The sequence below is a fragment of the Aedes aegypti genome, chromosome 3 (assembly GCF_002204515.2).
Source record: "Aedes aegypti strain LVP_AGWG chromosome 3, AaegL5.0 Primary Assembly, whole genome shotgun sequence".
Taxonomy (NCBI): Eukaryota; Metazoa; Arthropoda; class Insecta; order Diptera; family Culicidae; genus Aedes; species Aedes aegypti.
The window spans coordinates 47,901,519-47,912,548 of record NC_035109.1 but is presented as its reverse complement, the minus strand read 5'-3'; the positions used below and the strand labels follow the sequence as shown (position 1 = coordinate 47,912,548).

General features: G+C 39.6%; 1 protein-coding gene and 1 long non-coding RNA gene across 2 annotated transcripts; both read right to left on the bottom strand.

Annotated features, from left to right (window-relative positions):
• Positions 1-42: 42 nt before the first annotated feature.
• On the bottom strand, positions 43-1,414 carry LOC110679876. Its single transcript, XR_002502771.1, has 2 exons — positions 1,280-1,414; positions 43-859 (listed from the first exon to the last, which is right to left on the bottom strand). It is a non-coding gene; the product is annotated as an uncharacterized LOC110679876 (long non-coding RNA).
• Positions 1,415-2,119: 705 nt separating this feature from the next.
• LOC5570072 (coiled-coil domain-containing protein 39) lies at positions 2,120-9,736 on the bottom strand. Its single transcript, XM_021855918.1, has 3 exons — positions 9,293-9,736; positions 2,537-4,882; positions 2,120-2,476 (listed from the first exon to the last, which is right to left on the bottom strand). The coding sequence occupies exons 1-3, from the start codon at positions 9,663-9,665 to the stop codon at positions 2,304-2,306; spliced, it is 2,892 nt and encodes a 963-aa protein (XP_021711610.1). The 5' UTR covers positions 9,666-9,736; the 3' UTR covers positions 2,120-2,303.
• Positions 9,737-11,030: the final 1,294 nt, after the last annotated feature.

Genomic DNA, 11,030 nt, shown 5'->3' with positions numbered 1-11,030 from the left:
ATAAATATTTTGTTTAGTACAGTGTTTCTCATACTTTTTCGACTTTTGTCCCCTTGAGGTCAATATTAATCTTCTTGTTCTGTATAAATAAAAATGGTGTTTATGTCACGGCATGGCATCGGAATTTGAAAATCCATAATTATGTTGATTCCACGATTCCTCACAGGAATTGGGTTTTTTAGCGATGAGAAAATTGCAGGTTCTCGTCGATTGATTGAAAGAGCACATCAAATAAATGGATACCCTTAAAATTTCTCCTGGTATCTTTTGAGGACATTTCTCAGCCTAGTGGTATTTTTTTTATTTATTTTTTTTTCGTGTTTAAAGTGTCTGGGTTAAATTTTTGATCGCTCAAGGATCATTTCGTAATGGAAATTTTCTTGGTTTCCCAGGACATAGAGTATCCTCGTGTCTGTTACACGATATACACATGCAAAGGTTCTGTAACACGTGGCCGAACACCTCGAATGCCGCTCTCGTTCCAGCAATAAGAGACATTAGAACGAAGTCTGTGCGAGTCTAAACCAGCCTGATTATCCAAATCCAAAGATCTTCCTGAATGCCGACAAACCATGGTCACGTATATAAAAAGACAACAAAAGTATTAACATCCAAGTGATCGCAATCGAACCCAGTATAGCTTGTATCTCCAACCTGACCACATTGTCCTTTGAGGTTATGGTTTTGATTCATCATTTTTTGAATGAAATTTAAAACAGTTTTGAGTTCAGCTATAAGTGTTCGGTTTTGACTATTTGTTAAAAAATTTCCTGTTTGTTTCAATTACCATTCAATTCTACTACTGTTAGTGCATCTTTCCACCTTCCGTTCGTTTGTGGATCTCAAGAGTCATCAAAACCTGAGAGAGACTCGCGAAGAGGAAAAATATCAACGTCATATGCAGCCCAGATTCCCCTCTCACGAAACGTCAAATGCAGCCCACCGTTTTTATGGCTGAAAAAGTGAAAAGTATTGTGTTCAAAGTAAACTGTTATTAAAAACCTCAGTCAGCGGAGCAGTTTTTTCCAAAGTTGCTGATAAATCTAAGCAGAAGATTAATTATTTCTAATGTCTGCTACGTTTGCTGGCATGAAATTTCACTCAAATGGCAATTTATGATTCGATATGATGCAAACTTAATCATTTTTTGCTGAGAGGTTCATGTGAGGCTTTGAACAGCATGCGCATAATTGGTATAAACACAAAGTGGAATAAGAAAAAAACTCAGCAATCACAGAAAAAGAAGACCGTCTTCGCGAGTCTCGTCTCAGATCAAAACCATTACAGAGCTGAATCACAAATATCAGGAACATAACCTCAACGGTCAATTGTGAGCTTGAAATTGTAAATAAAAAAGAATCAACCTTTTCCAAACTTTTCGGCATACAATTAATAAAAAAAAAATGATAACGATACAAACAGCTGTTTTGGTGTTGGAACAGCAGCATACAAACATGCACCCATTATCAAGTTGAGCTCATTTCAGTGTATCGTTAACCGTGTATTTCAAAACAAAAAAAAATTTAAAACTTTGTACCTATATATGTAAAAGTAGATGCTTTTTTCGGATCCAATCAAACAAACTACTGTTTCTGCGCATGTTGCATTTAATAGGATATCATTACAAATGGTGTATAGACAGACAAAACCGTAATTGTATATAAATAAACCTAGGGTTGTAAGCCAGAACGTGGCATCGAATCAGACCGAGAGGAAGTGAAGCGACGGAGACAGATTCAATGCAAACAAAGTTAGTGATAATATTAGAAGGTAAAAGTTCTAGCAATCGAGGCTAGATGTATTACGAATTTTGGTTATCACTTCTAGGATTCGTATGAAATTAATGAAACATAAAACCAAGGGGCTCATTATGTGCCCTAAACACCGTACTCGTGTTACTACTACTAGGGGTAAGCCTTTGCAAGATATTAAACCGTCGTCGCCGGATGACGTTCGGCATACAACAATTCGTATTTATTGGGCATAAAAAATCATTCAAATCCACACAAAAGAACACTCAAACTAGCAAAGGCAAAACTATTCACGTTTTAGGCTTTGGTTCGAAATTTACGCTGACAAGACTTATATCGAACGAACTATTGATTGATAACGGAATAAGTATTTGTAGTAGTTTTTATCGAATTACCGACATTGCATGAAAGTCACACACAAATCATACATATGATATAAATGCCAATTAAAATAAATTTGACGACAATGATGGTCAACTGAAATGTACGACAATATAGAGTTTCCGTTCCGAGTAGAAATGAAAGAACGTCGTTGGCGCCGTCGTTCCAAGATTATTTCTTCGGTAGTAATCCACCAAGGCCGGATTTCTTGCTGCCACTTGCTCCGGGAAAGTCTATCAGGATCACCGAAAGCCCGGCACTCATTCGATTGTCAAACGACTTGGCAATGTTCTCTGATGAGTCCGATGAACGCGTCGATGCCGAGCACATGGACATTTTAGATGCTGGAAGAAGAAGAAAATTCCAAATTTCGCTCTGAAATATACCTTATTTGAAGGAATTACCTGGTTTCGACGATCCTGTATCGTCACGTCCGCTGTAATCCGACCCAGGAGAATTCTCGCTACGCCACGATATCTGACTCTTGGCGCGACGAACTACCGGCAAACGCAATCCCTTGTCGTAAAAATATTTGTTCACCGTTGGGTTCATCTCCTGGAAGATCTCAATCAAATCGGCCATCTGATGCAGTGCCATGTTGTTGCGTTCTTCGAGCTCCTTAAGATTCAAATCCTTCTGGAACGTGTGTAACAGATCTTCGTCGTTGGTCTTCGCACGGGCAGCCTTGATAGCTAGTCGCAGCTCTCGTTCAGCGCGTTGGATTTTTGTCTTCTGATCAAGCAGTTCCTTTTGAATCTTCAGCAGTATATCATTGTTATCGAGCCGAACCTTGGTAGTTACCTCCAACGCCTTATCACTTTCTTCCCTCTCTTCGTTCAAGTTGTGCAAATTCTCCGTATTGAACGCCAAGTCAGTTCTCACGTTCTTCAACGCCGACAGTGCCTTACAGTAGTCATTCTGAATGTTGTTCATCTGCTGAATATCTGGATTATCATCATCCACTTTTTGAAATCCACGCTTGTAGGTCTCATTCGAAAAATTCATCAGTTTCAATGTATTCTCCAAGGCTTTCAAATCTTCCTCCGCCTTCAAGATTTTCACATTCAATTCACTGCCTTCTCGCAGCAACATGTACTTTTCCTGTGCGTTCTGAATTTTGATTTGCGTTGCAGTAACGATAGTTCCATCATCGTTCTTACCCAGCAAATCCAACGACAATTCATACCGATTTTTCAACTGGTCGATTTTCAACGTCCTTTCGCTGATATCCGCCTTCAGCTGTGCCCGCTCGTCATGTAAATACTTCTTCTTCAGCATCAGCATATCCTTTTGGGACTTTATGTCGATCAACCTCTCATTGATGGCCGTTTCCAGTTCCATTCGATGGCGCTCCAGCGTATACATCTTATCATTCTGTTTATCCACCAGCATCTCCATCTGGTTAATTCGCATCTTCAGCAAACTCTTTTCCACCAGTCTTTCCTGATTTTCCGTCGTACACTGCCTCAACTTCTTCTCACCACCCTCCACCATCAAAGACTTTTCCTTCAGTTTCCCGATCATTCTGTCAATCTCGATGCAATCCTGTTGATAGATCGCATTCAAATTCCGGAAATCAATTTGAATCTTCGCAATTTGCGCCTGCAGCAACGAGTGGTTCTGCATCCGGGCATAGTAAATCGCCTCGGCTTGAACTAGTTTTGCGTGCGCTCTGCTTGCTCCCTCCTGCTTATTTTCTCCTTTCATATTTGCTATTCTCTTCTCGATCTTCTCCATATTGTAGTCCACGCTGTACGATATCTCTGTCTGGCGAATAATTTCCTTCTCTTGTACCTTCATCGCTGCCTTAATTTTTCCAATGCCAGATTCCATTGAGTGAATCTCTATTTTCAAAAGCTTGTCCTCATCCCTCATCGAAACCAGTTGCGTTTGCGCACGGTACAGTGCGGTTGATAGACGTGCCGTTTCGTCGCTGAGCACTTTGATCTGCTTCTCCTCCTGCTCGACGATCTCATTCAATTGCCTCAATCTCTCCTGAGCACACAAAGTTTTACTCCTGAAGTTTTCATATTTTTCCCTCAATTCTTCCAACTGGCTTAAATTTGTATTGATTTGCCTTTCCTTCTCCGCTTCCTCCATCAACGCCTGCCGGTTTTTGTTGCGCATGCCGGTCAGCTTGTTTGACACGTTTTGTACCGCTTTGCGCGTTATCTGGTACTCGTTTGTTTTCAACTGCACGCTATCGGTTAGTGCGTTCAGACGATTCCGGAGCTTTGAAACCTCCACGTTTAACTCTGCAATCCCTAGTTCAATCTCCTTGTTGTTGCGTTCCTGTTCCTCTAGGAATTCCACCTGAGCCTGCAGATCATCATTCAGCATGGCGCTTATCTCCCGTGCCTTCTCGATTTCCGCTTCAACCTCTTTGATGTCTTCCTCGCGTTGGTTCATGTGCTTCACTGCCTCCTTCCACTTCAACACCAACTGGCGGCGCTCAGAATGCGCCTGGCGGTACAACTGTGAAGTCCTTTCCAGTACCTGTTCCAAGGAGCGGTACTCTTCGGCCAGTGCAACCAGTGTTGTCCTCCGCTTTGAAACCTTGTCTTCGAGGATCTTTCGTTTGGCTTCTAAAGCTTCCGCTCGACCCTTATCCAGCTTGCAGTATTTTTCGATAAGCTTGTTCGTTTCTTCGCCATTGTCCATGACCTGTTTCCACTCGGTTAGGGCCGCTTTAGCCCACTTGATCCGCTCGGTGAACCGTTCCATGTTGGCGGTCAGCTTTTTCATTTCCTCTGTGGGGAAGAACAGAATGTGCAGAAGGGTCAACTCGTCAATCATATTTTAGTTGGAATAACGTCGTCATTAAAAGTTCATACAGCAGGAATCGAGAATTATGTAACAAGATCCCCAAGCTTTGTCAAATATTTTACCAGAAACCGTTATGGATATCCACACTCGGGCTCAGAAATACATTTAGAAACTACTACATGACTTTTCTTACATTCTTCCGGAACTTCTTCTCAGATTCCTCAAAGAAAGGTCTCAGAATTTCTTTTAGTGATTTTCTCAGAGATCTTTTAGTGATTTTCTCCAGAGATTTTACAAGAACTTCTCCAAAATTAGTTCATTGAGCACTACAATGCTGGTACCTCCAGTAATTTTTCAAAGAGTTTATTCTACAGTGATACCTCCATGAGTCGATGTTCCATGACTCGATATCGACTCATGGAACCATACTAAAAACAAAATTTCATGGTTACTTTGATGGTCCCTAGAAGCAGCTTTCCGAAGGATTGCTGTTCCATTGCTCGATATTTCCATGAGTCGATGGTCCCTTCAATATCGACTCATGGAGGTTTCACTGTACAAAAAAATCTTAAGAATTATCCCAAGATTTCATGCAGACATTTTTACTCTACCTCTTTAGTTGATACTCTAGGCAGGAGTTCTTCCAAAGATTTCTACAGGAGTTCTGTCAAGAAAATACACAAAAATTTATTGCAATGTTTTTGAAAAAAAAATCGTTAAGGGTTTCCTCCAGGATACCCTACATAAATTCCTCCAGGAGATCCTTAGTTGATTTTTTTAGTTCTTCATGTTTATATGCCATGCCATGTTTGTATGGATACCTTTAATAATTCATCCGCTCCATAGTTTCTCCCAGGAATTGCTATGAGAATTCTTCTAGGGCTTATTGTAGGACAGGAATTCTCCGTGAAATGGCTTCAGAAATATCTTTAGGTATTTTCCAGCATTTTATTCAGAAAATATTCCTGCAGTTCTTGTAAACATTTGTGAGTAATTTCTCATGCAAGATCTCAATTGGAAAAATTGTTCATGGATACTTCAAAAGTTGTTCTCCAGTTATTTCTCCGATCATTTCTTAAAAAAAAATAATCAAAGAATGTTGTTGTTTATCAAGGACATCGTCTATAACTTCCTTAAGGATACATAAGTTCTTTCAAAGATTCTTGTAGGCGTTCACCAAGAACTCCTACAGAAGTTTTATCGCAGACTACTTCAGGATTTTCAGGAAATTGTCCAAAAATTGCAGAAAACTATTTTGACAGTTGTTTGGAAACATTCCAATGGACCTTTGCACGGGTTCACTATTTGACGTTTTAGCGGTGCCGTGTTATTTATGTGACCATGGCAACTAATGAATACGGCACCGCTCAAACGTCAAATTAGTGAACTCGTGCATGGACCGATTGGGAAATCTTGTGGAGAAATTTCTCATTTGATCTTCAGATGAAGGGCCCTATTCTGAATATCACTTTCACGCTCACTTACACTTTACCTTCCAGTCACTTCACTTATTTTGCTCTATTCCCGTTGTCACGGACGGTGAAGTGATTGAAAATGAACTCAGTGGAGTGACAACTGCAGTGAAGTGGTATTCATAATAGCTTTTTTATAGTGAGATGCCACAAATAGTCACTAGTTGCGTTGAATGGTTTTTGAACATGATAAGGTAAGAGAAATGTCTTCGTTTATTATTTGCCTGATTAGAATTGTTCAATTTTGAATCAATGTATCGATAATTACATAAAGATTAAAATACAGGTTTGTTTGGTGCGATTTTGAAAGTAGATTTGAAACTTTCGCGCGGATATGAACTATTAAATTTCAATCAGATTATCCAAATTATAATCAATAATTCGAATGACTTAACAGTTTTAATTGATTATGTAGAGCATGATATAGGTCTAACAAGAATTGCATTTGTGTTCCTACAAGCGTGGGATGCCTTTTGAATTTCATAGGCAAAGATTTACTGGTTTGGTAGAGAATTAGAAAAAGGGTTTAGTCGACTACTAAATACTTTAATGTATTTCAAATAATGTTGAACGCAAACAGGACTTCAATTATAGGGAATCTTGAATACATTTCGAGAAAGATCAATTTATCAGCTTTTAATTGTCTATCACGTTTAAAATATTAAATGTTCTTTTTAAAGTACGGAGCGCTTATCGGCAGAAGATCTAGCTCAATACTTTGTAAACAACAACTAAAACTATGCTAATTTTATTATTTTAAATCAGAAACTTTTTTAGAGTTGGATAGAAGAGATAAAATCCACATCTTTCGATTTTCATATACAATGCTTCGTCGTAGTAATAGAGGTAATAAACTATAGAGGAAGAATGTCGCTGGCGTCGCTGCAGGAACATCTTTTGCTGGCGGAGATAGGCGGGGCTATAAATGTCAACGCGAAAAAGTATGCAGTTTGACACTTATATACCCGACATGTTTCTGAGCGAGAACAAAGGGAACAGCAGCGACATTCGTCCTCTATAGTTTTCTATCTCTATTGTCGTAGTCCTTTTTTTTTAATAAACTTTTTATCTGGGAGTTTATTGAAAAAAGGCTGGTTTACTGCTGAACAGAAAAGTAATCGCTTATCTCGATGCGGGTGAAATTCAAATCTATTCAGAATTGTTCAATGATTTAATTTTTCTTTAATGGCAGTACCCAGTTGAGAAGAAATGTAAATTGAAATATAGCTCTTTGTTGAAAATATCATGATCCTTTCGGTCAAGAAATTTGAAGTTAACAATGAAACAATTTATGTTTTTGAGCCTCCTCCAGTAGCTCCAACTACGTAGTTATTATTCCGCTACATTTTTTTTACATGTGGCCCACACCTATTGTCTAATTTGCAATTACAAAAATGTTCATGAGATTTCTGTCAATAAGCAGAAATTTTCTACAGCGCTCCCGTTTGAGTTGACCTTTCTTTCCTTTGCGTATAGCGAGCGGAAAAAAATGTTTTGTTCGATTCTTGCCTCACTTTCCCACAAAAAAATAAAGGCCAATACATTACTTTTTAACAGCAAATCGGAACTAAATATAGTGTTCTGCTTCCACGACTAACAAAAACATAATATTTGTTAAACAAAAAGCATAAAAATGCTGTTTTAAACTTGTTCTTTTTTACGTGACAACTCTTCACCTACCCGAACGGCGGTGAAAAGTTTCCACTTCAAGTGATTGCTTTTGTCGATCTTCGCCGGGTAGCGTGACATTCGTAATAGCTCGTGTTCATGCGCTCGATCACTTGCGATGAACTTCTCCACATTTTCTCACTTAGGTGATATCCGTAATAGGAAAGTGATCACTTCACCTATTTGTCACCGTGAGTGAAATCCGGAATAGGACCCGAATATACAGAATAGTTTCTTAAAATATTCTTAGAGAAAGAAACCTTTAAGAAATCCTGAACCAACTCCAGTAAATTCAATTTTTGAGGAAATTCTAAGAAATCCCTGCAGCAATTTCTTTTAAAAAATATTAGTGGAATTCTTGAAGATGGTTTAAACGAAATGCGAGGAAGGTGATTCACTGAATGAATTTTTGAATGGCTTAAAACTTTTTTTGGGAAGTTTCAGAAATTGGATTTGAAGGAATTCGTGGTTAAATTTCAAAGGTGATTTCGTCGGTTATCCATTAAAATATTTAAAAGTTAATATCTTAAGAAAACTTAAGAAAAGATGTTAAGGGGACACAGGAGACCGTGTTATTTTCCCTATCTTTCGTCTCACTCTAACAATCATCATCGAAACTTTGTGGAAGCAAATCTCGAGTTTTAGATAACCGATGAAACTGAAAATTTATTGGGTTGTGCACTACATATATAGAATCATAGTGATACAATTTCGCATCGATATATGGAGTGGTTCTTGGGATTTGCTTCTTGAAATGGATAGGGTGATTATGATGACGTCCCGTGCGGCCTTAACTTTTAAATGTGTATATGTGCAAATCATACGATGCAGGTTTGAATCGTGATTTGTGGGGACCGCCAAAATGTGGGCTCTGGACATGGAAGGATATGCACCCAGCGTGGTACCGCGCATTTTGATTGTCATTGATCCATAAGTAGGGTGTTTAAGGACCTTCCTTATCCGAGTGGTTAGAGTACGCGGCTACAAAGCAAAGCCATGCTGAAGGTGTCTGGGTTCGATTCCCGGTCGGTCCAAGATCTTTTCGTAAGGCAAATTTCCTTGGCTTCCCTGGGCAGAGAGTATAATCGTACCTGCCACACGATATACGAATGCGAAAATGGCAACTTTGGCAAAGAATGCTCTCAGTTAATAACTGTGGAAGTACTCATAAGAACACTAAGCTGAGAAGCAGGCTCTGTCCCAGTGAGGACGTTAATGCCAAGATGAAGAAGAAGATTCATAACCAACACTTACTTTGCGACCGCTGATCGTGCCGCTCCAGTTCTTCCCTCACGTACTGCACCTCCTTCGCCATCTTCCGCATCTTGCCGCCATCGTTCTCCGACAGCTTCAGCAGCCCGTGCTCCGTATCGATCTGGCCCTTGTCCTCCGCCAACAGTTTAAGATTTTGATCGAACTCCACCTGTGCGTTCTTCAGATGGGCCTGCAGATTGTTCAAGCGCTGATCGCTGACCTGCACCTTGGACGATCCTTCCGTTTTCCGATCACCCAACCGGTTGACGTAGTCCAGCAGCTTTTTGTTCTCTTCGTTGGCGATCGGGATGAAGCCACCGTCCGAGCCCCAACCCATCTCCTCCATCACACGGATCACGTACGGTTGGGACATTTTTGGGCACTTGATTGAGACCGGCAGAAAATTGAAGTTGCAATTTTTACGAGCGGAACAATATCGAAAATCGATTTACAAACAAATTCAAAAGCAACTTACAAGAAGCCTGGGTGACGGTTGCTAAGACGTGTTGCTGCATATGTACACGTGCCGACAGACGCGCGCAGGCGAACGCCGCGACCACGTGTTGATTTTTATGCTTTGCTGGTGTATAGCATTTTCGTACCGATTGAAATTCCTCAATATAACATACATATACCGTAAATTTCCATAGTTTCCCATATTTTCGACAATTTCTGGGAAATTGTACATTTAACTCGAAGCTCATTATACGTGAGACAGTAAATGTATGTCCATCATATAAAGCAGTGATCCCGAGGGAGGTATCGGATAATAGAACATAAAACTAGTGCAAATGCGATCCAAGCACCAACGAGGTAGCCATGTCTACATGTCTACTGAAGGTTTCGCATGAAGAAGTTGAGGTTTGGAAGCATTAAATGAAATTTTATTATTTTTTTATTATTCGATATCATTGAAAATATACCGTAAAATGGGGTGTAAACAAGGGGGTGGTCACTCTACGCAGTGTGCCTTGCACAGCTATGGCACATTTCAGCACATTGAGGCATTGAGGCACCAGTTCGTTTAACTATTAGTTAAAATTTGACATTTCAATAGTTATTTTCCCCTCAAATGGTTAAATTGAACATCGCAGTCGATCCATTTGAGCTTTGACAGTCGAGTAGTTATTTCAGAACAAAGTTGACAGATGGTTAGTTATTCTTAAATTCACGGGAGCAAAAAATAACTTTCGAACTGTCAAGTTCAACCATGCTCCAGAGCAGGGTTATTTCTAACCGGAGGGGAAATAACTATCGAGCTGTCAAATTTTAACTAAAAGTTAAACGAACTCGTGAAACGGTTCACAGCCTGACTGGCGCACTTTTCCATAGTGGGTTGCTATTAAGGCTGTGAACCGTTTCACCAGTTCGTTAAACTTTTAGTTAAAATTTGACAGCTCGATAGTTATTTCCCCTCCGGTTAGAAATAACCCTGCTCTGGAGCATGGTTAAATTTGACAGTTCGAAAGTTATTTTCTGCTCCCGTGAATTTGAGAATAACTAACCATCTGTCAACTTTGTTCTGAAATAACTACTCGACTGTCAAAGCTCAAATGGGTCGACCGCGATGTTCAATTTAACCATTTGAGGAGAAAATAACTATCGAAACGTCAAATTTTAACTAATAGTTAAACGAACTGGTGAAACGGTTCACAGCCTAAAATTACAGTGAACTGAAATTTCAATCTCAGCAACTATTGAGTTTTCTGAGTTGTTTGCTATTTGTCAAACATGGATT

Bases quoted from the DNA above. Each gene is read 5' to 3' on its own strand.
- LOC5570072 (XM_021855918.1), bottom strand. From the start codon at position 9,665: ATGTCCCAACCGTACGTGATCCGTGTGATGGAGGAGATGGGTTGGGGC. The intron at 4,883-9,292 runs GTAAGTGTTGGT...TCTTCCCCACAG, and splicing joins GCACGATCAGCGGTCGCAAA to AGGAAATGAAAAAGCTGACC. The intron at 2,477-2,536 runs GTAATTCCTTCA...TTCTTCTTCCAG, and splicing joins TACAGGATCGTCGAAACCAG to CATCTAAAATGTCCATGTGC.